Genomic DNA, 26006 nt, shown 5'->3' on the forward strand with positions numbered 1-26006 from the left:
TCTGCCATTCTCATTCCGAAGGGGTGCAGCCTGCATTTCTTAAACCGATTTGTTTTTACCCTGAAAGAAGCCATCCCAATTACGAATGGAAATGGCAACCATGATCATTGTTAAACTGATTTGTGAGCCATTTGCTTGCCTCATCTACCTTCCTTAATCAACTTCTCATTATCGAAGGCTGAAGGTATACTTTATGACTCCCAACATGAAATTTTGAGGTAGTTTTGCATATGTGTCCTGAATCCCACTATATAGTTAATCTTTGTGGTGCTGAACCCTGTTTGGATTATTGTCAGTGTCTGCTTGTTCTCAAGACAACTTTTAACTTTGTCTTTCACTGTGCACATTCTAGCTCCAGTTAAGTGACTCAGCATCCTAGCAACAAATCCAAATGTCACCTTCCTAAGTCTGTGTCTGCGTCCTTGCTTCATCTCTTTTCTCTGGCTCATTGCCAGTCCTTTCCTTTGCACTGTCTGAAATTTCAGTTAGCCAGAGCATGATATCTTTTTGTTACAGTAACATCCTGAATAATCGTCCTGATCATCTTTCCTTTCTTGAAATGATTTTCCCTATTCACATAATCTGAATTATTGGGCATCCGGGCATCACATCAGTAAATTGTTCTCTGTATTTGGCTGGAAGATAATTAATGCAGAGGGAGGAAACGATTCTGCTGGCTACCAAACACATTATTGCACAAAAATATAGAGCATGTTTTGATTTTAGATGTGATAAAATTTATCGAAACTTAAAATTAAATTTGCTCCTTTTTTTTGTACAAAATGTAAAATGTTGTTTGACCACATTCAGGGTCATTATACACGTGCACAAGCCAATAGTCCACGGCCAGTGATGAATTCCCAGACTATATCAGGAAAGCAGAATCAACAACAGCAAAGGATCAACCGTTCAAACAAAAGAAAAGAATCAGACAGTAGTATACCAGAGGAAGATGAGATAAAAGAGGACAAATGGGAGAATCCTATAAAAGAAGGTAAAAATGGCAATTTGTTTTATTTTCATTGTTTCTTTTCACAGTGAGTATTTGAGAAATATTACATCTGGGAATAACATAATCTGTATTTTTCATGTAGAGTCTCCAAAAAACAAAACAAAGCAGTCTGTCAATAAAAGGAGAAAGCAAGAAGATGAAAAGCAAGTGACTTTAGAAAGACTGAAAGCAGATAATAACTCTGATACTGAGAGCAGTGAGGCTGAAAACTCTATTAATAAAGTCATCTTGGATTCATCCTTTGAGCAAAGTTCAGAAACGGAACTGAAAACCAAAATCACATCAGATGACACTAAAGATGAAGGAAAGTCCCAGAACCACACAGGAACAGGGGAACAAATGGTAATTGATAATCCAACTCCCTGTGCTGAAAGGCAGGAGAAGGAAGAAAATGAAATGCAGGAGTCTGAACTAGTTGACAAGAAAATTGACCTCCAAAGGACAGAGTTTGGTCATCAGCAGAGTATAAAATCGCATGAAGTTAATCAAGGATGCATTGTGGAAGTAAAAACCACAAGTGAATCTGTGTCCTCAGAGTCCTCAGCAGATGCAACGAAAAATACATTTGTACAGAAACCTGACATTAGTAATGGAACTTTATCAGACAATCTGCTTCATAAAGCTGCCAACATCCATCCTCACAGTCTTGCATCTCAGAACCTGGAAATTAACTTAATTAATCCAGTACATTTGAATATAAACAAGCATACTTCAGATATTCAAAAATCAAAAGCAGATCTGCATTTGAATAACAAACTTACCTATGAAGTCAAATCTCATGTTAATGCATTCTCAGCTGTTAGTGAGACTAATAATAGATCAGAAAAGGAAAAAACAGCTAATGCCTCAGGACTACAACCCAATGCTCCTATCCACGCTACCAACAAAACCAATAAACTAAACAAAACAAATACTTCACCTGATATGCTGAAGTCTAAAATCTCTTATTCGTGCAGCCCAACTGCTTCTGTCACCAAGCCAACTTCAAGATGTAAGAATGAATCATCAAGATCCAGCTTCCAACATGTGGGTACTAGGACAGTTGTGGAAACTACAAAGAGCCCTTTAATTGTTGATAAGAATGAGCGTTTTACAGTTTACAGGGATCCAGCCTTGGTTGGACCGGATACAGGAGCTAAACCTTTGTCTCCATATTTCCACCCACATCTTCACCCCCTTCATACCTCATCGCATTCATCTTGTTTGACCACGAATAGTTCTCATCCAGCTATCAGAGCAGTATCACATCACCTTTCTGGCTCACCGCGAACTTCTGCTACAAATAATGCTCATGTTCTCAGTAGTGCCCCAGCCCATTCTGTTCACTCTTCCCACCACCTTCCTGCAGTCTTATCTGGAGTTCCGCCAGCATCTTTGGTGTGTGGACATTTAGATTCTGTGCATGTAAGAAACTTAAACCCGTTGACATTGGCACACCATCAGCAACAGTTTTTGCAGCAACATTCACCTCAGCTCCTTGGTCAGACCCATCCATCTGCTTATAACCAGCTTGGACTCTATCCTATAATCTGGCAGTATCCAAATGGCACTCATCTGTCTCCAAGTCTGAATATGAACTCATCGAAGTGGGTCCATCCTGAAAACCCTCTGAGTGCTGAAGCTTCTTTGAGGAGGGTATGTTCCTTTGTTTTGTATAGTTCATATTTGAGGATTTGTAATCTATCTTCATTTTAAAAAACAATATTTAACCTTGACAGATACATTCTATTCGCTATTAACATGAATTGTTCAAATAAAGTTTTTTTTTAAAATGATCTGCTATTGAGATGCATAGTAACATTGAAGAGGAGATCAAAAAAAACCCTCAATTTTAATAATTTCTAATTTGTGAAGTATTTAAAGGTTGCTAAATTTTATAAAATTATTAACTTTTAGCAGTTCATATCACAAAATGATTTTTTTTGAGCTTTTTTGTTCATTTTAATATCCATTAAAACAAATTTTGTGCATGCCCAATTCAGGGACAGTCTAGATAAACCAGTTAATAAAATTTTGCCCTTTCTAATGTTCATTTGAGATTATGGAGACCATTGCTGCTTGGTTTTGGAAAATTTATGTTTGCTAAATGAACTTGAGTTTTTTTCTTGTCTAATTAAACTTACTGATTTTGGTAGAGATTGGAGTTATCTAACAAACTCAGCAAATCATGCAGCTAACTTGTCATTATCCAAGCTGTCTTTCAGCAATAAAATAAGACCAATAACTAGGTAGCTAAATGAAATTACTTGCCAGAGACAATATTTTAAGCTTTGTTGCATTCTTTTACTGTTTAATATTTTTTAGCTGTCATTATTGCTTTAATTATGTGAAAAAGATATATTTGCATATAATCAAATGATTGCATTCAGAAGTTGTGCAGTCAGCTTCATAGACTGTAACATTTATTTGTATAACCATCTGTGTTTATGTACCAGAATGCATCCAGTCCTTGGCTACCTCAGCACACCACTGTGACCTCAGCTGACAGTCTGGGGTTACGGAGCCACATCCCTGTACGCCCTGCCAGTGCTGACCCTCATCGACCCTTGAAATTGGCCTCTCATTCTAGTCCACCTTTGTCAAAGGCAACTGTGGATCATCAGAAAGAGTAAGCAGTTCTTTTCTGTGACACAATTAAAACATTTTGGAAGTAGTGCTGAATTGGAGGGTAGAATAATAGCCTGGATTTCATTATCAGCAGTAAACAAACAAAGCTAGCCATTCATTACACTTAGACTGAGACTTCCTATTGGCTTTTGCACTGCAACCTGCAGCACAGAGCCAAACCAGCCTGGTATCATCCACAGAAAATCTGGGACTTGCATGAACAGGGAAGCAGCAACGTGCCTCCTTAATCAATTGAATTGAAGAATCCATACTGAGACATGCAGTCTAAACCAGGAAGTGTAAGTTAGAATGCCAAATCATTCACAGAGGGTCAAAGAAAAATGAGAAAATAAAGATGGAATTCAGGGAGAAATAGATGAAAGAGACAAAGAACAACTTTAAAGAAAGTTATTTGAATTCTTTAACATCTTCAATTAATATCAGAAGAAATGTGTATCATAAAATTAAATTTTCAATGCTAGAGAGATTGTTTGGTAGTGATTCAATTTTATCATGGCGCAAGTTCACTTAACGAGATTGTCCAAAGCCTAACTTTTTCAGATGTGTCTAATAGGTATATTCTGCACTTGTTTCTGATCGCTGTGTCTCACTGCATTCATGGCACTGCCGTTGCTATTCTGTTTTACTCCTTAATAATGGTGACCACTGATAGCCTCCTAGTTTCTAGTGTGAAGTCCAGAGAAGTTTCTCTATTGGATGTTGGTACCACTGGATCCTTAAAAATGATTTTTCCTGCATAAAACAGATTATCTGTTGATTTATCATGTTGCTGTTTGTGGGACCTTGTGTGAAAATTGGCTCCTGTAATTCCTCTGTTACAACAGTGTCTATCTTCACTTCATAAGTAGTTAATTGGCTGTGACATGTTTTGGAATGTCTTGACAGCATGAGAGACGCTATATAAATGCACATTCTTTGTTTCTAGTTGAAGAGAATTGATTGTGGCAAGTTGAGTATATGTTGATTCAATTATGATTATTTCTGTAAAACACCCATGTCTAATTTTGATTTTTTTAATAGAGAAATTGACAAGAAAACTTCAGTTAATTCCAAACGTTCTGTTACTGCTGCTCAAATGAAACTGGAATTTAACCATGATAGACATTCACATGGGCTGGAAAGTCAGCTGCATCGAGGATTTACGAGCGCTGCCTTTTGTCAGAGTAAGGAGAAAAGATCACCCCAGGAACAAACTGAAAGTCACAATAAATACAATGAAGAGAGGCGTCGGATTCTGCAGGAGAGCATTGAAGTTGCTCGTTTTGCTTCTACAATTAAGATAAATGATGTTGCAAAAGATGCCTGTTCTAGAATGCCATCCTTGCCTGCTGATGGCCCAAAACCCCAGAGCATAAAACAAGATAGAGAAACAGAGCATTGTGCAATAGAACTTTATACATCAAAGAATTCAGTACCTCAGTCTATGCCCCAGAGCAACTATTTTACTACTTTGTCAAACAGCGTTGTAAATGAACCACCAAGATTATATCTGTCTAAAGACACAGTACATCCTTATGCTGAGAAAACAAATCCTTCCACACCTACTCTCCTTTCATTTAACAAGACTCTGTCCAAACCACCTCCACTTATTAAACATCATCCTGAGAATGAGGGGTTAGTTGGCAAAATTACAGAACAATTTTCCCACCAAGTGACTTCTCAAGCTACGAGCTCAAATAATGCTGATCATGGGCGAACAAGGGAACAGTTATCAATTTCACCCTCAAACCCTCTGAGAGGTATGCCATCTTTACATAGAGCTCCAGTTTACCAGCCTTCATCTCATCACATTACAGAGCGCAGAGAAGGTAATTATCGCAATCTATCTCCACCAACCCTAACTCCAATACAGCCTGTGAATGCTGCTAAGATTTCTGAGCTCCAGAAACCTCCAACTTTACTACCAGAGCCAAGGGCTGATGGGAAAATTTGCATGCATAACCCTGCAGTTGCCTCACGTGACGCTTGGAAAACTGGTAAGCCAGTTTGCCATTTGGAAAATAACAACAAAGCTGCCCCAGCATCTGTTATTGTAAAATCACCTTCTATTGCTAGGCAAGAAAATAAAGTAGAAATTCAAACCAACTCAAAGGACTCTGGAGGAGAAAGTTTGATAATGCAAACAAATTCAATAGATGACTTTAAAGCATCTAAAATCAAGGAGGTGTGGAGAACCAATATGCCTAATGTGAATGTGGACACTACAGGTGCAGAGCATGAAAAAAGCTTTAAAGCTTTACTTCCAGACAACAATTCAAAATCTGTGGCTGCCACCAACTTGTGCAATAGCAGGACTGACCACTCAGCTTCTGCAGCCCCAGGAACTAAAATTTTGAGTAGCAATGAAACAAATATAACCTATTGTTCCTCCTACACCACACTCACTAACAATGTAGCAGGACATGTTGCTCCCAAAACTTCAACCGATTTCGGAACGCAGATATCGGAATGCAAGATTAATACCACATCCGCTGCAGTTCTTTCAACAGCTGCTGCCAGAACAGGAAGCACTACACAGAATAACACAGAAGTCTCAAATACAATTGATTACTACCAGCTGAAAAAGCACAAGGCAGCACTAGCTATGGCTCATTCTGGAAGCACTACTGCTCATAATAATAATGAATCTGCAAGCCTTAAAAGTGAAAAAAGTGTAGCATCTCTCTCTCCTAATAATACTGGAATTGATGTGTCCTGTAGAGCAAATTCTTTCACTAATGGTCAGACTATTCAATCTAGCCAACCTAGTTATCACACGAAACTTAAAAAAGCCTGGTTAACTAGACACTCTGAAGAAGATAAAAATACAAGTAAAGTGGAAAATACAGAAACCACAGGAAAGGACGCAAAAAAACTAATTACAGTTCATCCATTAGCTTCCACATCAAATGACGTACTCAAAACCAGTCAATCTGAAGAAGAGAAAAATGAGCCGGAAGAAAGAAGAACGAGAAGAGGAACAAAAAGAATTTATGAATCTGGATCTGAAAGTGATGCTTCAGATGGAAGTGAAAATAAATCTGAGCATCGGGTCAAACGTAAACCTAAGCCAACTTACAAAAAGAGGCAAAATGATTTGCAAAAACGAAAGGCTGATACTGAGAAAGAAGAGGAGGAAGTTAAACCTCATGGTACTTTATATAGAAATGCAAAAGAAAAGGAGAGGAATAAAATTAAACTTCAGAGTGGTAAGTACGGTAAATTTGAATTAAAATGTGTACTTTATTTAAGTTGGTTTATGGATTCAAAACATTAATGTGTAGATGAATTATACAGGAGCATATGATTTTGAGCACTTTGCAGTTTAAATGTATAGCGTTGCATGGAATTTACCACTTTTCAATGTCTGTGTGGGTGTGACATTAGGTGTATAACATCCATTAGAATTGACTGAACTGAGTATCCTTGCAATTGGTTATTCTGGTGAGATGTTAACATCATACTGTAGTATTATATAGACTTAGAATTTGGCATTTGAGTGATGTGTTAACTTTTTAGATTTATTAATTTGTTCTTGCAGACAGTATTTATTATCTATCTTTACTTTCCCTGAGGATGTTGGGTGTCAGCTGCATAATGTGGGACTAGGGTCACACGTGGGGCAGATCAGGACAAAACAGCAGGCATTTTGCTGAAGGACATGACTGCTTTTTGTGGCAGTAGGCAAGTTTCAGTCATTTCTCTACTGTCAACCAGATTTATTGAATTAGATTGGTTATTTTACCTAATGTGGTGTGAGCAAACATTCTAAAGTACATTAATCATAGGGCTTATATAGGATCATTCAGTAAGGGCATGGGCTGATCCGATAATGGCTTAACTTCACTTTCCAGCCAAACTTTGCTTTGCTGCCCACCCTCCATAATCCTTGACATCCCTGCAGATCAAGAATCTTTCAGCTTTGAATATGCTCATTCACCCAGCTTCCACTGCTTTCTGTGGAAGGAAATTCCAAAGACTAATTGTTTGATAGAGGAAATATTTCCTCATCTCTATCTTAAATGGAAGACCTCTTATTTATAAACTGTGGCCCCTAGATCTAGATTCCCTTGAGGGGAGCCGCCCTCTCAATATCAACCTGCTCAACCTCCTCCAATTTTAGGTTTCAATAAGATCACCTCTCATTCATCTAAACTTCAATGAGTATTGACTCTACCCACTAATTCTTTATTCTTAAGGCAACCCTTCATCCCAGGAATCAGCCAAGTGAACTTTGTCTGAACTGCTTCCAATGCAAGTGTATCCCTCCTTAAGAAGGCCAGAATTGTGCATAATACCTCAGGTGTGATCTCACCGGTGCCCTATAAAGATATCTATACCTGTATACTCCACTCTCCTTACAATGAAGGCCAACAGATTTGCCTGTCTGATTACTTGCTTGTACTTGCATGCTATAACTTTTTATACTTCACGTACAAAGCGACACAGATCCCTTCGTACCTGCAGTTTGTTAACCTGAGAGTTATTCATTTATCGCAACACTCAATTTCCTGTTAGCTAGTCCTCTGTCCATACTAATATAACAGCACTATCGAGTTTTTATCTGTGTAGTAACCTTTTATGTAGCAGCTTATTGAATATCTTTTGAAAATCCAAATACATAAAATCCACTGAATTCCCTTTATCCATTCTACTGGTTACACCCGCAAAAAACTTAAGTAAATATGTCAGACCTTTCACATAACCATGGTGACTCCAGCTGATTTTGTTATGATTTTCTAAATGTCGTGCTTCTGTCTCCTTAATGGATTCTAGCATTTTTCTAATGATGTTAGACTAATTGGCCTATAGATTCCTCTTTTCTGTGTCCCTTCTTCCTTGAATAAAGATGTCACATTTGCAATTTTCCAATCTGCTGGGATCTTTCCAGAATCCAGGGAATTTTGGTAGATTACAACAGTGCATCCACTATCTCTGCAGCCACTTATTTTAAGACCCTGGATCAGGTCCAGGGATTTGATCGCTTTTCCAGTGCCTTTTCCTCTAATGATTGTGATTGTTTCATGTTCCTCCCTCCCTTTTCCCCCAGCTTTTCTATTATACTTGGGGTGCTTTTTGTGTCTTCTAATGTGAGGACAAATACAAAATACTTGTTCAAAGCCTCTGCTGTTTCTTTGTTTACATGATTAATTTTCCGGTGCCCCCACAAATGGACCAACACTCATTTTAGCAATTCTTTAACATTTTCTATGGAAACCCTTCTATAGTAAAAGGGTTTACTGTCTTTTTTTATTATTTCATAGTTTTCTCTCATAGGCTCTTTTATCTCCCTTTTTCACTGTAACTTCATCTTAGTGTTAATGTAAGCCTACTTGTGGCGATAATAAATAAACTTTTAAACATTAAACTTTTTTTAGTCAACCTTTTCTGGTTTCTGTAATTTTCTCAATTCTCCGCCTACCCACTAATTTTTGCAGCATCGTACATCTTTCATTTCAGTTTAAATAAAGCTCATCATTTGTTTAAAGTCACTGAAGGGAAAATAATCAGATTAGCTGGATGTGAGGTCATCAACTCTGTATTCAACAGCTTATTACTTTGGTTTATGTATTTTTCTCCTAAAAACATTGAAGTCTTGCGAGATTACAGTGCAAGTTATCTTTTAGTACTTGAAGTGGCCATTATTTATCTCTGAGCTTCTGCCATGTGTGCTGGCATGTTACTCCATGGGTCTCCTCACAGAATCTGCCTTTTGTTGATATCGACATTGTACTTCCTATGCTCAGCGATTTCCCCCAGGGTGGTATTAGAGAATCAAAACACCTGACTGTACACGACAATGCGGAACCCTTCAATGCATTTCTTGGAGTTAACTGTAGCGTTTATTTTAATCCTGTGCATTGGAGATCTCTTAGTATTTCTACCTTATTTCAGTTTTTTCCTATTATTGATTAATAACTGTGAAAATCTGCTTCAGTCCCTGAAACAGTTTCACTCATTAATTGTGTCAAGATTCTTAGTGAAATTTAACATTTGCTTCAAGCAATCAGATTCTAGATAGTCAATGCTAATGTTTTAGAACTTTAATACACACATTGGCTTTTAACTTTTCCTCTTTTCATTTGTATTCATATCAGCCAAGAATTAATGACAGGCTGTGACTTTGGTTTGGACAAAATTGGCAAACTTTCCTCATGACTTTGGGTTTTTTTTTCCTCATTGCCAGCTAGAATGGCAACCCACAGGACAGGACGATCCCAGGCTTATACACTCAGCTGTTCTGAGTTTGCTGATTCCAACAGGGTGTTGCAGTCTTTGAGTGAAAATAAATCAGCTAAAGTTCCAGTTCCTGACTACCGTCAAGCTACTTGCACTGAAAAAGAGCACTTACCTGCATTGGGCTTTGGATGATAACATTACTGGACTCTGTTGTAGTACCCACCTTCAGACAAATACTGTGCCAGCACTTGTTTCAGTTCACGTGTCTCATTGATGGTTGGGTAGGAACTGGAGATTTCCAGTGCTGGTAGAACCACATCCCTCATGAATCAATGCCTTCAGCCAAAGGGAGAAAATTTAAGAAAGATAATTCTCTTTTGAAAGTAGCCATGCACTTGCAACTTGCCTTGATTGAGCTATAACTTATGTACTTCACCTCAGACATCATTTCTTACCATCTTCTGGTTTTAAAAAATATTATTGAATACTATCTATTCAACCCACCTAACAACTTGTACAATACTTGATGATATATTTTTGCATTGTGGCTTCATGTTTAGAAATGTAGAGCCTTTTTGAAGGACCATGCAAGGCCTCACTGTAACTTGACTGTATCCTGATTGTAAGAATACTGGTGTTCAGTTTTTCCTAGCATAAAGAAACCTTGGGGCCAGTGGCCTAATATTTACTGGAGGGAGCATATTTGTGAAAGTGTGGAATGTAACCTAGAAATGAAAGGAAAAGCAGAGGATCCACTAAATTAAAAGGCAGGAACTCCATGTCGTTTTTTAAATCCTGTTTTCTGCCTGTGGATGGGAAATTATGCCGTATGTGGTCACAAACGTGGACCAGGGTGGACAGCCCTCGGTAACCTGGAAAGAGGAGGGGCTTTGCAAATAATGTGATTTGACTTATTGTCACGCGTATTGCTAAACAGTGAAAAGTATTGTTTCTTGCGCACTATACAATGTATACCGTACATAGAGAAGGAAAGGCGAGAGAGTGAAGAATGTAGTGTTACAGTCACACCTAGGGTGTAGAGAGAGATTAACTGAATGCGAGATAGGTCCATTCAAAAGTCTAATATTAACAGGGAGGAAGCGGTTCTTGAGTTGGTTGGTACATGATGTCGGACTTTTGTATCATTTTCCCGCAGGAAGAAGGTGGAAGAGAGTATGTCCGGGGTGTGTGGTTTAGCAAAGGTCACTGGCCACAGAGGGTATCAAGCAAAGGTTACAGAGTAAAATAGTGGTCAGACCGGCAGTTTGGGGAGAGAGAAAGATTGCAGGGCCTAAGGCTTCAGGTGATTTTTGCTAGAGGGCTCACTCAGGGAGCACTGCTCCTCATCCTGGCTCTCAAACAGCAAAATGGAGAAGGTAATAGTTAGGGTAGGTTTCCTAATCTTAGGAACCTTGTCATCTTACATTAAATTTAAATCAAGCTCTGGACAACACTTGAGTAATTTATTTTATTCATTCTTGAGTTGTGTGCAGCATGACCAAATACAGTGTTTTATTGTCCATTCCTAATTGCATTTGAGAAGGTGGTGACGTGTTGCCTCTTGAACCGCATCATTCTGTTTGGTATAACTACGTCCACAGTGCTAATAATATTATCATGAACTGTCCTACCTCTTAAGAGATAAGGCACAGAGAAGGCAGTGGCATTACATGATTTTCCTCTGGCCAGACTCCTTCCTTCCATCCTTTACAAAATGGATCTGCTCATAACCTCTATTATTCTTGCCCACACCAAGTTCCATTTGCCCCACCCATGATGTCAGCTGCCTAGACCAAAAACTCTCTGCTTCTCTACTTCTATCCTCCTTTAAGAGGCTACTTAAATTCAGCATTTTGACATTATATTTCGACACGTGACGAAAAACTTCTTTTATTTGGTTCAGCGTAAGATTTTGTCTGTCGCTTCTGTAAAGGGCCTTTGGACATTTTAATGCACTGAGTACAATATAAATGCTTTTTGTTGAGTCTAGTTTAGTTCAGTAGCATTCTTCTCATCGCAAAGTGATTGAAAATATTTATTGGAATATTATTATAAAGATGTAGCAACTAAGTCTTGAAGCAGCTCAACTTGTACGCCAACAGCAATGCATCCCCCACAATTCCCTCCAGCATCAATCACAAAGCCAAACTCTTGAGTTGGTAGCTATCCAACAGTTTTGGGCATTGGTTTCATTTGAGCAACCACGATGTATGGTTTTCTAATTGACAAATTCTCTTTATTCTGTCAGCGTGCACTTAAGTCTCTGTAGCTGTTTTTCAGTTCTGTAACAGGTTTTGATCCAGATTAACTTTAACATACAGCCTCAGTAGGAAGTCGCCCACATCTGAATGAAATCATTAACATGAACATTAGTAACATTCAGGCTATAGAAGTGCTAGGCAATGACCATCTCCAATAAGAGAGCACCTAACATAGCATTTAATGATATTGCTATTGCTGAATCCCACTCCATTAATAACCTGGGGTTACCATTGACCAGGAAGTTAATTGGACCAGCAATATAAATGCTGTGGTTGCAAGAACAGGTCAGGGGCAAATTCTGACTCCCCAAACGCTGTCCGCATCTACAAAACATGAGTCCATAGTATGATGGAACATTCTCCACTTTCCTGGATGAGTGCAGGTCCAACAACACACAAGATGCCTGACCCCTTCCAGGCCAAAACAATGCAGTTGATTGGTCCGCAGCACATCTTAAAAATGTATTCCCTGAATCACTGACACGCAGTGATAGCAGTGTGTACCATCTACTAGAGGCAATGCAGCATCTCAGCAAGGTTCTTTCACCAGGTCCTTTCAAACTACCAATCTCTGCCATCTTTAGAAGGATTAGGGCAGCAGTTGAACACTTCCACCTGCAAATTCCCTTCCAAGCCACAGACCATTCTGACTTGAAACAATATCATCATTCCTTGACTGTAATTTGATCAAAACTCTGGAAGTGTCTTACCAACAGTACTGTGGGTGTACCTACATGAGATGGACTGCTGTGCTTCAAGGTGACTCACGATTCATTACCTTCTTGGTCAGGAATGGGAAACAAATGCTGGTCTTGCTAGTAATGACCACATCTCATGAGAATACATGACAGAATAGTTACGTTGTTCTGAAAATACATCTTCAGAACAACGTAACTAGCCTGTCACCAAACCCCCATAAAGAACCTCATTTAGCACTACGCCCCCAGCCATTGAAAACTTATCTGAGAAAATGTTAAGTGAATTAAATCAATTTTCTTGTGTTTGCTGCTTGCCTTCACCTATGATTATCTGATCCAGCTAGCACCTTCACTTTGGTACCTGTACACAAACAAATTAATTAGTTGGAATTGCTCAAAATAAGAGAGATTCAAGTTGCAGAAAGTTTATCCAACACAAGAGGCTATTGACAAACCATTTGAGTGAGCTGAATTGCCATTCCAAGAATTGTTTTAAGTTATCAGCTATTTAGTTTGAATGTTTAGCTGATTCACTGTAGCACATAAATCAAACAAGATACAAGGGTTACTTGTATGTTGGGGATTACATCCTTGAACAAGAAAAGAAACCTTTGTTGACCTTGTGACATTTCCAGTCTTTTTTTTGAGGGGGGGAATTCTAATTATCACCCCTCCTGTTAACAAGAAGCTTAATTTGGAAATAATTGTCCTTTAGCACTCAGATTGGATAGATTTTTGTTGTATTCTACATACTTGTAAAGAGTGTCTACTTCCACAGTGATCTGTCATTTTTGAAGAACAGAGAAAGTCATTTGGTAGTACGTAACTTGAGTATTGCTGGAAAAAAAAGCCATGCTGTCAATCTTTTTATCTTATACTCTTCAGGACAGAATCAAGAATACCAAATTTTTGCATTCCTGAGCATGTCCTGAAGACGAAAAGCTTCAATAGTGTGTGTGTTTTTCATTAACCAAATACAATGTGCCAAGTTCCCAATTCAAGGGTTTTCCAGATTCAAACCTGTAAATTAATTGGAAAAGTCATTTTACTCAAAGTTGTTGTTATCTACATAAGATGAAGCTAGTACTCAAATATTCTTACCATCAAATCATTCTTACAAGGTGTAGGCAAAGGACATTGTTATGTCATTGCTAGTTAAAAAGAAATGAGTGTCTAATTTCTCAAATTGTCTGTATGTCGGAGGCAAGGTTAGTTGTAGATTAAGTATAGTTACACTCAAAGTGAACGACCTACTTCTTGAGTAAATTTTAGTTTTGTGAGTTTTTACTGTACTGTAGTTTTCAAGGCACTTGTTCTATTTTTGCAGATGGTTTACCACGGTCAGTGTTGAAAGACTGGCGAAAAGTTAAGAAGCTCAAGCAGACTGGAGAGCCGTTTTTGCAAGATGGCTCATGCTCAGAGATAGCACCAAATCTTCAGAAGTGTAGGGAATGTCGTATGGTACGTTATCGGAAGAATGAGGAGTTCAATCAGTCAGCTGTGTTCTGCAGATTCTACTATTTCCGCCGGTATGTAAACATGAGTTCAGGTAACAATTTGATGGTGTACAGATCTTATGAGGTGTGAAAAGTTGTTTGCTTCAGGTCAATATGTTAGATCCGCAGTGTCATCGGTAGGTTGTGTTTCTTGGGTGGAGTAATGCCCAGCTCCAGGTCTAGTCGGTAGACATGCACCAAATCCATTGACAATGGGATAGTTTCATGTGATGTACTTTTGTTGATGGCTGAAAAGACTAACCTGTGATGCAACTTCTGCCAGAAGTGCTGCATATGAGGAGTTATCAGATGCCCTTGTATGTTTTTGGTTTTGGTGTCTGTTGTTAAGCTGCTATCCCCACAGATTGTCATCGTGATATATGTGAGCCCACAAGTCATGTCACCATTCCTTCATTTTAAGCTCGTGTCTCCTACATATGAAAATCGATGTTGAGGATAAATAGACCCAGACGACCAATAGAACGCCAAAGTTTTGTTTAGAGGATGCTTGCAGGTGTGATTGGAAGGTCCCAAACATCAATTCTTTGTGCAATATACTAATGAAAAGCCATGGAAATGATAACATTGCCTAAGGGCCAGCATGTGCCCATATGATGACCAGTGGTGAGCTGAACTCTGAAACATATATGAAGAACAAAAGTTTAGATCAGCCATTGGGAATATGAGGCACAATTCATTTTCTCCCCAGCCTTTTGATACCCTAAATAAATTCAAATAAAATGGCACAATCGGGGGAATTTAAATAGAAATACTGTCGTGAACAAAATTGGTAATATGTCATGCTAATAACTTTTGACCAGGAATGTATTAGGTTCTCATTGAATTTTTACAAAACGATTCACAAAACTCTGGAGTAACAACCTTAAATAATGACACAAACTCTGATTATAATCAAAAGACTACTAGATTTCATTGCAATATGTCTGTATTTGCATTAGGAAAGAGGAAGATTTTCAGGAGTCTTGGTGAGAATAGTTAGTACGTAAGAACATAAGAAAAAGGAGCAGGAGTAGGCCATCTAGCCCTTCGAGCCTGCCCCGCCATTCCATAAGATCATGGCTGATCTGAAGGGGATCAGTTCCACTTTAGAAATTATGTGGGCTCCACTTATAATCATCTTGATTTCTAGCCTTTAATTTTTCTGTAGTGTTTTCAGTACTTCCAAAAATTATTAATGTAAGAATATTATGTGCCATGTGGTAATTTTGCTCATTAATCAGGTACCTAGACTGTTTAAGGCAAAGAATTATAGTGTATGGTGACTGTAATAAAATGAAATCCAATTGCAAACCTTTTATAAGGAACATGTTAGAGCCTTCAAAAGGATATAGAAAAACTATCAGATTGAAACTGGGGATGATGGTTATAAATACATGCTCAAACACTAGCATTTTTCTCAGTGCAGCAGAGATTAGAGAAGCCCAAATTTATGGGATATTTTGAGAGGGTACTGGTGAGAGGCTTTTTCCATTGGTGGTTGAATTTATAGCAAGGGAACAGAGACTGAGAATAGGTACATATGGAACAACCAATCAGAAGGACACATCATTAGGATAATGTGATAACCATATGTGGCTACTGAGACTGAGATTATAGCATCATTCAAAATTAAATTGTCTTGATATTTGCAAATAAATGTGCTGAACAATACAGGGGAAGGGCAATGAAATGGTATTAGAGTAGATAGTTCTAGTTAAAGGGAGGCACAGTGAGTCAAATTGCCACCTGCTGTGCTGTAATTTCTGAGAGATTATAGGTTTTGAAAGCTACTATTTTTAAGTGACTAGTTGTGCACTTGGTGTAACATATAATGTATAAAAATCATGATTTTACTAAATTAACCTTTCACGTTTACTTTCTCAGCCTGGCATTCAGTAAGAATGCAGTACTAAGGATAGATGGATTTTCAACTCCAGACCAGTATGATGATGAAGCTATAAACCTATGGTTACCCAGTGATTCTGCAGATGTGGATCTGGACATAGAATCTTCCAAATACATTTTGAGAAATATTGGAGATAAATTTTGTCAAATCGAAACATCTGAGAAGACTGCTATGAATTTGCTTAAACCAGATGGTAATAGTTAGCCTTTGATGACTGTCTAGTTACTGAGTTTCTTATACAATATACAACTATTAAAATTTGTTTAAATGGAAGTGCTAGTGCCTGCATGTTGATAGATTTAACTTCATTATTTGTGTCACAAATTAAATCTCTCTTACATAGTGCTGTAAATGTTTTAAAAATATAGGGCTGAATTTTCTCAAGCTGTCAGATATGGGCTGGGAGGGGCGATTGCTGGGGATAGCTGGGATTGGGGATGGGGGCAGTCAGTGGGGGGATACCCTAATCTCTTCTGGCCACCACAACGTATTGCCAGTGACAAAGATTGGCAACACCAATGGAGCTGCTGGCTGTCTGGTTATAGAATCATAGAGTTTTATAGCATAAAAAGTGGCCTTTGGCCCATTGTGTCTGTGCAGACCACCAATCATTTTAATCCCATTTTTGAACACTTGGTCCATAGCCTCGTGTGCTGTGGTGTTTCAGATGCTTCTTAAATGTTGAGGGGGTTCCAGCCTCTACCGCCCTATTGGATAGTGAATTCCAAATTCTCACCACTCTCTGGGTGAAAAATATTTTCTCAAATCCCTTCTAAATCTGCTGCTCATTATCTTAAATCTATGCACTCCCCCACCCCACCCTGTTTTTCACCTCGCTACTGAAGGGAAAAGTTCATTCCTGTCTCTGTTCCTCATAATTTTGTACACCTTGATCATACCTGCCCTCAGCTTTCTCTGCTCTGTGGAAAACAACTACAGCTCAGTGAATCATCCTGGAATACATGCAGGAATATATTCTGGTAAATCTCATTGCATCCTCTCTCGTGCAATCACATTCTTCTTATACTGTGGTGACAGGTGTGGCCTTTGGGCTGACAGCCCTTGGAGGTGGGCTGCTGTCCTCAGCTGGCCATCATTGGCAACATGCTGCTTCATAGTTCCATCACCTGCCAAATCGGGGTTGGCTCTCACTTTGGCCCCAACGGCAGAACTTACTGTCACTGAGAAATTTTAGCCTATCATGTTGATTTGGCAATTAAATGTCTGTTCAAATTTACAAACTGTAGAACTGGGGGTTGTGCGATTTGGAAAAGGAAGCTGAAATAATCAATGAATAGAGAGGATTTGTCAAAAGTTTGTATGCATTTATATTTAAATGAAATACACATCAAACGTTTACTTTTCTGATCCTTGGTACTCTTACCTTCTGTTTGTACTTTGACTTTTTTTAGAGTTTGCACTGTATGATTAATGTATCTTAGTGTAGTTTTTTTGCTTGCTAGAATGGACACTTCAATGTTTCTGAATCTTCAGAAACGTTTAAGTATTTTTCATGGAACAGTTAATACCATTTCTCATCATTACTCTTAAACATGGTGTGGACTAAACAGTACTACAGAATGGAGTCAGAACTTAGTGAACTTTCCCCTATAAACTGAAAGCTTCAGTGTACAGTAACAGTGTTTGTTTTGTGTTACAGCCAAAATCGCTTGGAAGAGAGCTGTAAAAGGAGTTCAGGAAATGTGTGATGCATGTGAAGCCACATTGTTTAACATCCACTGGGTTTGCCAGAAATGTGGATTTGTGGTCTGTTTGGACTGTTATGAAGCAAGGGAAAGAAGGGGTTCTAAAGGTCAGTTTCTGAATTGATCTGAGTAAAACAAAATACAGCCAATGTTCATGAACCGTTTTGTTTCAGGTGTGTTGATGCCAGCACCATAATTCGTTTTGCTAATTGGCACGAAAGGCATTGTTAAATTTCACTTTTCCACCTATGTTCTTTTGCTGTATAACTGCCTTGTAATTCCTTGGAGTAAATGAAGTAGTGCATTCATCAGTCTGTAGAGTCATCCATGTGTAAAACATTGTGTCCCAGTGCAGTTTTATGTAAATTGCATCAAGATGTATGAAAACATGCTATGCAAATGAGGTGCTATTCAAAACTTTTGGCATGATTTAACATTTAGTGTTTCCAAAGCACATGTTAAAATGTTCTTATTCAAGGCCTGTAGCACACAATGATAAAAGGTGAGTGTTTTCAGATAACAAAAAGCACTTGTTTTATTTTTCTTTCTCTCTCCCTCCCTCCTCAAATTTGTGAATTTTGATTTCGTAGAATCATAGAATTCCTACAGTGCAGAAGGAGCCCTTTCGGCCCATCAAGCCTGCACTGACCGCAATCCCACCTACACCCTGTTCTTGTAACCCAGCATATTTACCCTGCTAATCCCCTGCCACTAGGGTCAATTTAGCCAGTCAACCAAACCTGTGTGTCTTTGCACTGCGCAAGGAAACTAGAGCACCCGGAGAAAACTCTCACAGACACGGAGAATTGAACACAGGTCCTTGGCGCTGTGAAACAGCAGTGCTCACGACTGTGCCACAATGCCAGCCTTACACCCATAAATTGGAAATGCAACTGGCAACATAGCTAGCCTGCATGTTGACATTTACTAAAGCAGTTCCTCTGTCCTGGCCAAAATTTTTACTTGAACATACTTCACCAAACCAGATTAACTGGTCACCATGTCATTACTGTTTCTGATATCTTGCTATGTGAAAGATATCTGTCACATTCATCTACATTACAATGGTGAGTGCACTTCAAAGTGGATTGCATGTCAAGCACATGGACATCCTAAGGGCATGGAAGACTGTATAAATGCAAGTTCAATCATTCTGTTGTCATCTTTTAGGTAACTCATTTTGCAATGTTACAGGGCTATGTGGTAATCTATTGCTGTACCCAGCCGGATTTTGTTGGATGTTTTCTTTCACTTGTTTTAACACTTAGAATTTTGGTTTGTATAATTGATGGTGCTGTTTTGTAATATTTTGCCATTCTTTTGGCATGTTTTCTCCAATGTAGCTCGCAACTTCTATTCTAGTGTCTTTACACTGTCCATTCATCATAGATGCAAAACAGAAATTCATTCTATAGTCAGCTCAGGCTCTGAGCTGTTTATAAAATGAAGCAATCTGAAATACTAGATCAGTCAAGTCAATTTTTATTATTTTCTCTGAAGGAGCACGTTGCCTGCAAACTACCCCACTCTACAAAGAATGTTTGAATCAGACTGGATGATTATTGCTCAAGAACACCAAGGTTCATTTTTGGTAGATTACTTGAGTCATAAAATTTAGCATTATGTGGAGACTTCTAATTTATCCTCCAAGGAAATCTGTTCATGGATTAACTTGAAACATTTGCTGTTTTCATCACTCACAATGCATTTACCACTCGTGTAACTGTCACTGCTTCACATTTGATTTTCTGTTCTGTCAAAGAGCGTTCTAACAATCATTAGGAAACTCTCAGTTTTTTTTTGTTGTTTGGTGATTATAGCTGATAAAGAACTTTATGTCTGGCTGAAGTGTGTCAAAGGTCAAGTTCATGACTCGAAGAATCTAATGCCCACACAGATTATCCCTGGCACTGGTAAGATTCCATATTTGTGGATTGATTTTTATAGTAATTTTGCTCCAAGCCTCAATATATTTGTGTATAACGTAACAAAGGATTCAAGCCTGAAGGTTTTAAAAACAAAATTTATATTTATTATTTAAGTGTGTTGTTAAGTTGTGCTTTTAATGAAATACGATTGTACCCAGGTAAAGGCCATTTATGTCAGGAAAAGCTGTGTTGATTGAGTACTAAAATTAATTTGGGCAAAAAGCTTTTTTCCTGAAAAAAAGCACTTGAAACGGTAGCATACAAGGCTATGGGCCAAGTGCTGGGAAATGAGATTAGATAGGTGCTTGAAGGCTGGCGCAGACACAGTGGGCCCAAGAGTCTCTTTCTGGGCTGTAAAACTCTGACTCATATTTTCACACCAGAACTACCACATGAAGCAATCTAATGCTTCTGTTTCTGAAAAGTTTTTGAGCAAGGTTCTTGTTACCAGCATCATTCTTGTCCACGTATGTACCTCTCCCTGCCTCTATGAAACAAGCGTGCTAAATGTTAATGAATGTTCTTTGTTTTAGTCTTAACAGATATTGGAGACATGATGCGTTCCATCAAAGACATCTGGGAAATTGCTCCACGTGATCCCACTACAAGTGAACAAAGTGTACGACTTGCCAAACTCTCCACAACTAATGGAGTTTCACAGGTATGATATAGATGTGACCTTTAAATAACCTTGGCTTCATACAGCGTTTCAATTGTAACGTTCACGTTGCTAAAATCATGCATTATATCAGTAACTTTGGATATTCCCCCTAACCTGGGTAGGGGCTCCTCTGCAGGAATTCACAACCATATGGGAAAGCATCACTACAGAAACATGGATTCTAGAGGTTATTAAAGAGATATTGATGTAACAATCACGTGTGTTGTGATCAGATCCTTTCCTGGTAGTAGTGTCATCAGCTGAGGTAAATAAACAATAGTACTTGCATTAGTCATGCACAGGCTGGGTTCATTCACCCTAACCTAGTGAATGAATGTTTATACTCCAATAATTTTATCATTCTCAAAAGTTGCATATTGTCATAAATTTCATAAGACAACATCATTGCAAGTTACTCTGCTTCAGTCTCAAGAGGCAAAATGAACAGAATAAGCCACTTGCACTGCAGCACAGAAAGTTCTAAAAGTGCCTGCTTGTGGACACAGTGCAGACAGGGATGCAGCATCTCCACATGTATCTGTGTGAATAATTTCTGCTTTCAGACCAATTTGAAAATCCAGAAAACATATCTTCACATGATCATTTCAATTGACCTTTCATCCAGTGGTTATCCCATAGAGCACTTTCCAAACAACAAGGTTTGACCAGACCTCTAGATGGGACCCAACATAGAAGGATAGTGGATTACAGGGCAGTCCCCGTTACACTGTTTCCTGTTAACAGTGGTAACGAGGATATCCCTGACAAGAGAAAGTGACCATTTGTAAAGGAATCTGGGCTGGGATCAAATGGATTGCAAGAGCAGTTTACCTGGCAAGTCAGTGGATTTGAAATTGAAAATGGTCAGGCTAATCTGTGACATGTCAATACCAGGGTTGGAATTTTATCTGAAAGCGGTAGACCTGTCCACCAGCTGAAAAGATGGTGGCGAGCCTGCCTCCACTGGCCTAGGTTGTTACATCTGTAATTTATGGTTGTCAGGCAGTTAATTGCGGAGTGTTGTGCTTCTGCCTCCATGTAGCTCCAAAAGCTATAGCCAATCAGATGGTTGACATCTCTCCAGTCCAACAGCACCACCAGAAGCAGTAGTTACTGTTGGAACTTCAGTTAGTTTCCAGCAAGGAACAGCAATGGAGCCTGGATAGCCAATTAAGTGGGGGCACCTTTTGTCAGGGCCAGTCAGTCAGGGTTGGCAAACCGCTGTTAGTAGAAATGAATACTGATTGCTTAGGAGGAGCGCAAATATTTATGCATTTGGATTTATTCAAATTGAAATAATAATTATTAATAGACAATAACTTTTATGTTACTGTCCATCTTCCCCAGTACTAAATGTCGTAATTAGTTTCTTTTGTCTTTTTCAAGTTACGTTCTTACGTTTTGTAATTTTTTTGTTGTTTGATTCTAGAGTGTGCTAAATCAGAACAACGCCATTTCAGTGGCTAAACAACATTCTGCATGTGAGAATCCAAAGACAAATGGCAGCTCCAACAATCCTGACAATGACATCACTACAGAAAGTAAGTTCGCACCATCTGATTCTCCCTTACACTGGTTAACAGATCTAGCAGATCAGAAAGCCAGAGAAGAACGGTAAATAGGTACAAGAAAAAAATGCAAAATTATAATAATTATATCACTGTCATTTTTGCCTGCCAAAGGCCAAGCTGAAGAAGCGACAGTTCAAGTACTACAAAAGGATCAAGTCAAAATCCTGATTTGTCACTCATGTATCAATGGCATTAGTTAAGCTGAGGATCATGTAAAAGTTTTTTTTGTGGACGTCACTAAAAACTCACAGGGAGTTTCTTATTTTTCCCCACCTTTTGCCAATTTCTCAAAATTTAAAATGCATCCTGCTACATGCATCCTGAATCATAGAATCCCTACAATGCAGTTTGTAATTTGGCCCATCGAACCTGCATCAACTCTCTGATAGAGCATTCTACCCAGGCCCTACCTCTGTAACCCCATATATTTACCCACTAATCCTTCTAATTTACATTAAGGGTCAATTTAGCATGGCTAGTCAACCTAAAATGCACATCTTTGGACTGTGGGAGAAAACTGGAGCATCCAGAGGAAACCCATACAGACCTGGGGAGAGCTTGCAAACTTCACACAGACAGTAACGCAGGACCAGAATTGAACCTGGTCCCTGGCACTGTGAGACAGCTGTGCTAGCCACTGTGCCACCATGCTGCCCCTTCACCACCATTAATGTCTTTGGGCATATGAAATTTTGAGCAAATGCTTTTCAGATTAAGTAATCAAATGATTCTTAGCAACTTGTGTTTGTAATGAGTTGGTATCATTCTTTGTTTTTGCTTTTCCCATTAAGATCCAAGCATATTTCCCCTTTATATGGATTGCAGTATATGCATGCCATGCAAATCCATTTCCTGAGCTATGAAATTTCAGTTATTATAAAGCAAGGCTGAGATTTATATGAAGGCTAAATACTGCAAATGCTGAACACCTGAGATATAAACAGAAAATGTTGGAAGTCCTCAAGAGGTTAAGGCAACGTGTGTGGGAGAGACCAACAGTTAAAAGTTCAGGTTGGCAACCTTTCATCAGACCTAGAAAGTGCTAGATATGAAACAGGTTTTAAGTAAGTGACATGGAAAGAGAGCATAGGGAGCAAAGAACTATAGGTTCGGTGTCAAGGCAGGGAAGGTTAAATGACGGAAGGGATGATTGTGTAAGATAAAAGGAGTGGTTAGGTGTCAAGTCATGAAACAAAAGCTGGAATTTTACCACCACACCTGCCCTGGGCCCCGGAATCGGGGCGGGTGAGGCTCACAGAATGGAATTCTCCAATGGCTCATAAAATTGTGTCCAAGGCTAATGTGTCTAGAGGAGCTTACGTGACAAAATAATCATTACCTGCATGAAAATTCGGAGCAGTAGTTAGGATCTGAAATTATTGTTGATTTTGATTTGATTTATTATCGTCACATGTATTGGTATACAGTGAAAAGTCTCGTCACTTGCACGCTATATAGACAAAGCATAACTGTTTATAGAATACACGGGAGAAGGAAAGAAGGTGCAGAATGTAGTGTTACAGTCATAGCTAAGGTGTAAAGAAAGATCAATTTAATCTATCCAATTCAAAAGTTTGGCAGTTGGGAAGTACCAAATCGGTAAGAGATTGAAAAAGAGCATTATTAGAGTTTATAAAGGGTTAGAGTACAGTTTTAAAAGCCTAGAACGAGAGTAAAAGATTGAATTAGGATGTGTGTTGGGGGCAACTTGCAAGAAGCCATCATGCTTCGTGGCCATCTAGAGGGATATTAAATCTGGAAGACTGTAACATGATCTATGTGGTCTTTCACCCCTTAAATCTACTTTCAGATGTGTCTCGAGGTGTTTTATCTGGAATGAATTACTTTGCCATTCTCTGATTTGCTGTATTTTGACAAATACAATAAGTAATTTGCATGAATTGGGATCCCACAACTAGCAGTGAGATGAATAGGTTGTTAATCCATTTTTGATGGTATTGGTTGAGAGAGGTAAAATTGTTATAGAGATTTGGTTAATGTCATGGGCTCTTCACTTCAACAGAGCAGACAGCAATACCTCTTGCATTAGAATGCTCCCTTTGTCGTGAAGTGTTGGGCAAATTTGTATACTCAAATTGTTGGGCTTGAACCCACTACCTTCTGATCAGAGATGGGAATGATACCAATTAAGCCAAGCTCAGTGGAGCAAAATAATAGGTAATGAATTTGACCATCGATTTTCCTTTTTCCTTTCCAGTCCATATCTGTAAGTTATTTCTGTTGTGTTTCTCTTCCAATTTTAATTTATTTTATTCCACCACCCCTCTAAAGTGCTTCCATAAGCTTGTAGACTTGCCCACCGTAACTTCATGGCCTGTATCTCTTTGTCTGATTTTATTCCCAGTCATCTGCCTAATGTGCCTCCATGGTTCTTTCCAACCCAGTATACCTTTAACATCTCTTCATGCTATCAGCAGGGAAGTGGGGTAGCTGCAAGTTAACAATCAGCATTCAGTAATTATCCATGACATTAAGCTAAATGATCCCAATGGGAAAGGGAAGAGTGAAAGAAAAGGATCTTTACTTCAGAAGCACATTACTTATTGATTGCTTTCACATTATCATCTTATACTTGGAGAATCTGCTTTTAATATATGCTAATAAAGCTATCATTTCCTGCTAAGTGGGATTTTCCACCGCTGTCACTAATAATGGAAACTAGGGGCCCGGTTTTACCATTTTCACCAAGTGCTGAGTCTGGGCCTGGTACCGATCCGACTCAGAAATCTGCTTTCAGGAGCTCCCATATGCTGTCAGCCATCTCCAGTCTGATCTGCGCTGTGGGTGGGGCTTAGCGCTGCTGGAATGGTCGGAGCTCTGAACTGTGCATGCACCCATGTCAGATCACTCCCGAGCTAGAGAAAGCGGCTCGGGGGCGAAAAGCAGGAGTAAGGGTGTAATTTGGCGGGGGGAGTTGGCGGCAAGGGGGTTTGCTGCCACTTTGTAGGCGATCGGTGAGGGGACAGGGGTGATAGCCAGTCTGGGTAGTGGGGAGTTGGATAAGGGGGACAGTGACGTGTGTGTATCCCTTATCTACCCCAGACCAATCCCCACCCCCGACAACAAACTTGCTTCCTCCCCCCACCCCGCAGAGAATGGAGTGACCTCGCTCCCCCTCCCCTCCAGAAGAACATCTGTCCTGCCTCCTCACTCCCTCCCTCACCACCAGACAACGATCAGCAACCCCCACCCACCACCACCACCACCAGACAGCAATCGGCCCCCCGCCACCACCAGATAACGATCAACCCTCCCCCCAACCATCAGACAATAATCAGCCCTCCCCCCACCAGAGATACAACTGACCCGCCTCCTCCTCCTCCCTCTTCCCTCCCCCCACCCCCGCACCCCACCACCAATGATCAGCCCCCACCCAAACAACAATCAACCCTCCCGCCACCACTAGACAACGATCAGCCCTCCCCCCGCAACCACCAACGATCAGCCCCCACCCAACCACCAGACAACGATCAGGACGCGTCTGATTTCGCCCCCGCGCCAGACAATCTGATCTCCCTTCACTCCTTCTCCCCCACCCCACCAGAAAATGATCTGACTCGCCTCCATCTCCACCCCCACCCCCGGACAGGGTCAGAGAACCATTGGAATCACTGAATGCGCTCTACAGAGGCTGGAGCACCGACTCAGACTTTTATTCAGCAGGTCCCTAAAAGCGCAGTTCCGGATTGGTAAACGCAGTGGTAAAGGGGGAAATGCTGATAGAGATGGGCGGGCAATTCGTTAATTCAATTTAAATGCATTTAAATCATCATTGTGCCCGATTTGGACGCGGAACCTCCATTTGTGGGTCTCGGTAAAGTGGCGATCTGCACTGACTTGGGTGCAGATTACGATAAAGGCCTCGCGCCCGATTTTACCATGATTTTGCACCTGAAAATGGGCGCAAATTGTTAGTAAAATCGGGCCCTAGATATTCAACTTCTGCTTGTGATTCTGAA

The 26006-nt window shown here is 39.5% G+C and overlaps 1 protein-coding gene across 2 annotated transcripts in view; it reads left to right on the forward strand.

The window, feature by feature from the left end:
* jmjd1cb (jumonji domain containing 1Cb) overlaps positions 1 to 26006 on the forward strand; it is a 298027-nt gene that overhangs the window by 248978 nt on the left and 23043 nt on the right. For both annotated transcript variants that reach the window (XM_080205413.1, XM_080205412.1), the window contains 10 exons: positions 811 to 994; positions 1095 to 2647; positions 3448 to 3620; positions 4661 to 6828; positions 14086 to 14287; positions 16139 to 16353; positions 17821 to 17973; positions 19687 to 19779; positions 20328 to 20455; positions 21885 to 21996. In XM_080205413.1, coding sequence (XP_080061539.1) covers positions 811 to 994; positions 1095 to 2647; positions 3448 to 3620; positions 4661 to 6828; positions 14086 to 14287; positions 16139 to 16353; positions 17821 to 17973; positions 19687 to 19779; positions 20328 to 20455; positions 21885 to 21996 — 4981 coding nt within the window. The remainder of the gene's footprint in view (positions 1 to 810; positions 995 to 1094; positions 2648 to 3447; positions 3621 to 4660; positions 6829 to 14085; positions 14288 to 16138; positions 16354 to 17820; positions 17974 to 19686; positions 19780 to 20327; positions 20456 to 21884; positions 21997 to 26006) is intronic.

Source organism: Carcharhinus amblyrhynchos, chromosome 17 (genome assembly GCF_965287045.1).
Source record: "Carcharhinus amblyrhynchos chromosome 17, sCarAmb.v2.hapA, whole genome shotgun sequence".
NCBI lineage: Eukaryota > Metazoa > Chordata > Chondrichthyes > Carcharhiniformes > Carcharhinidae > Carcharhinus > Carcharhinus amblyrhynchos.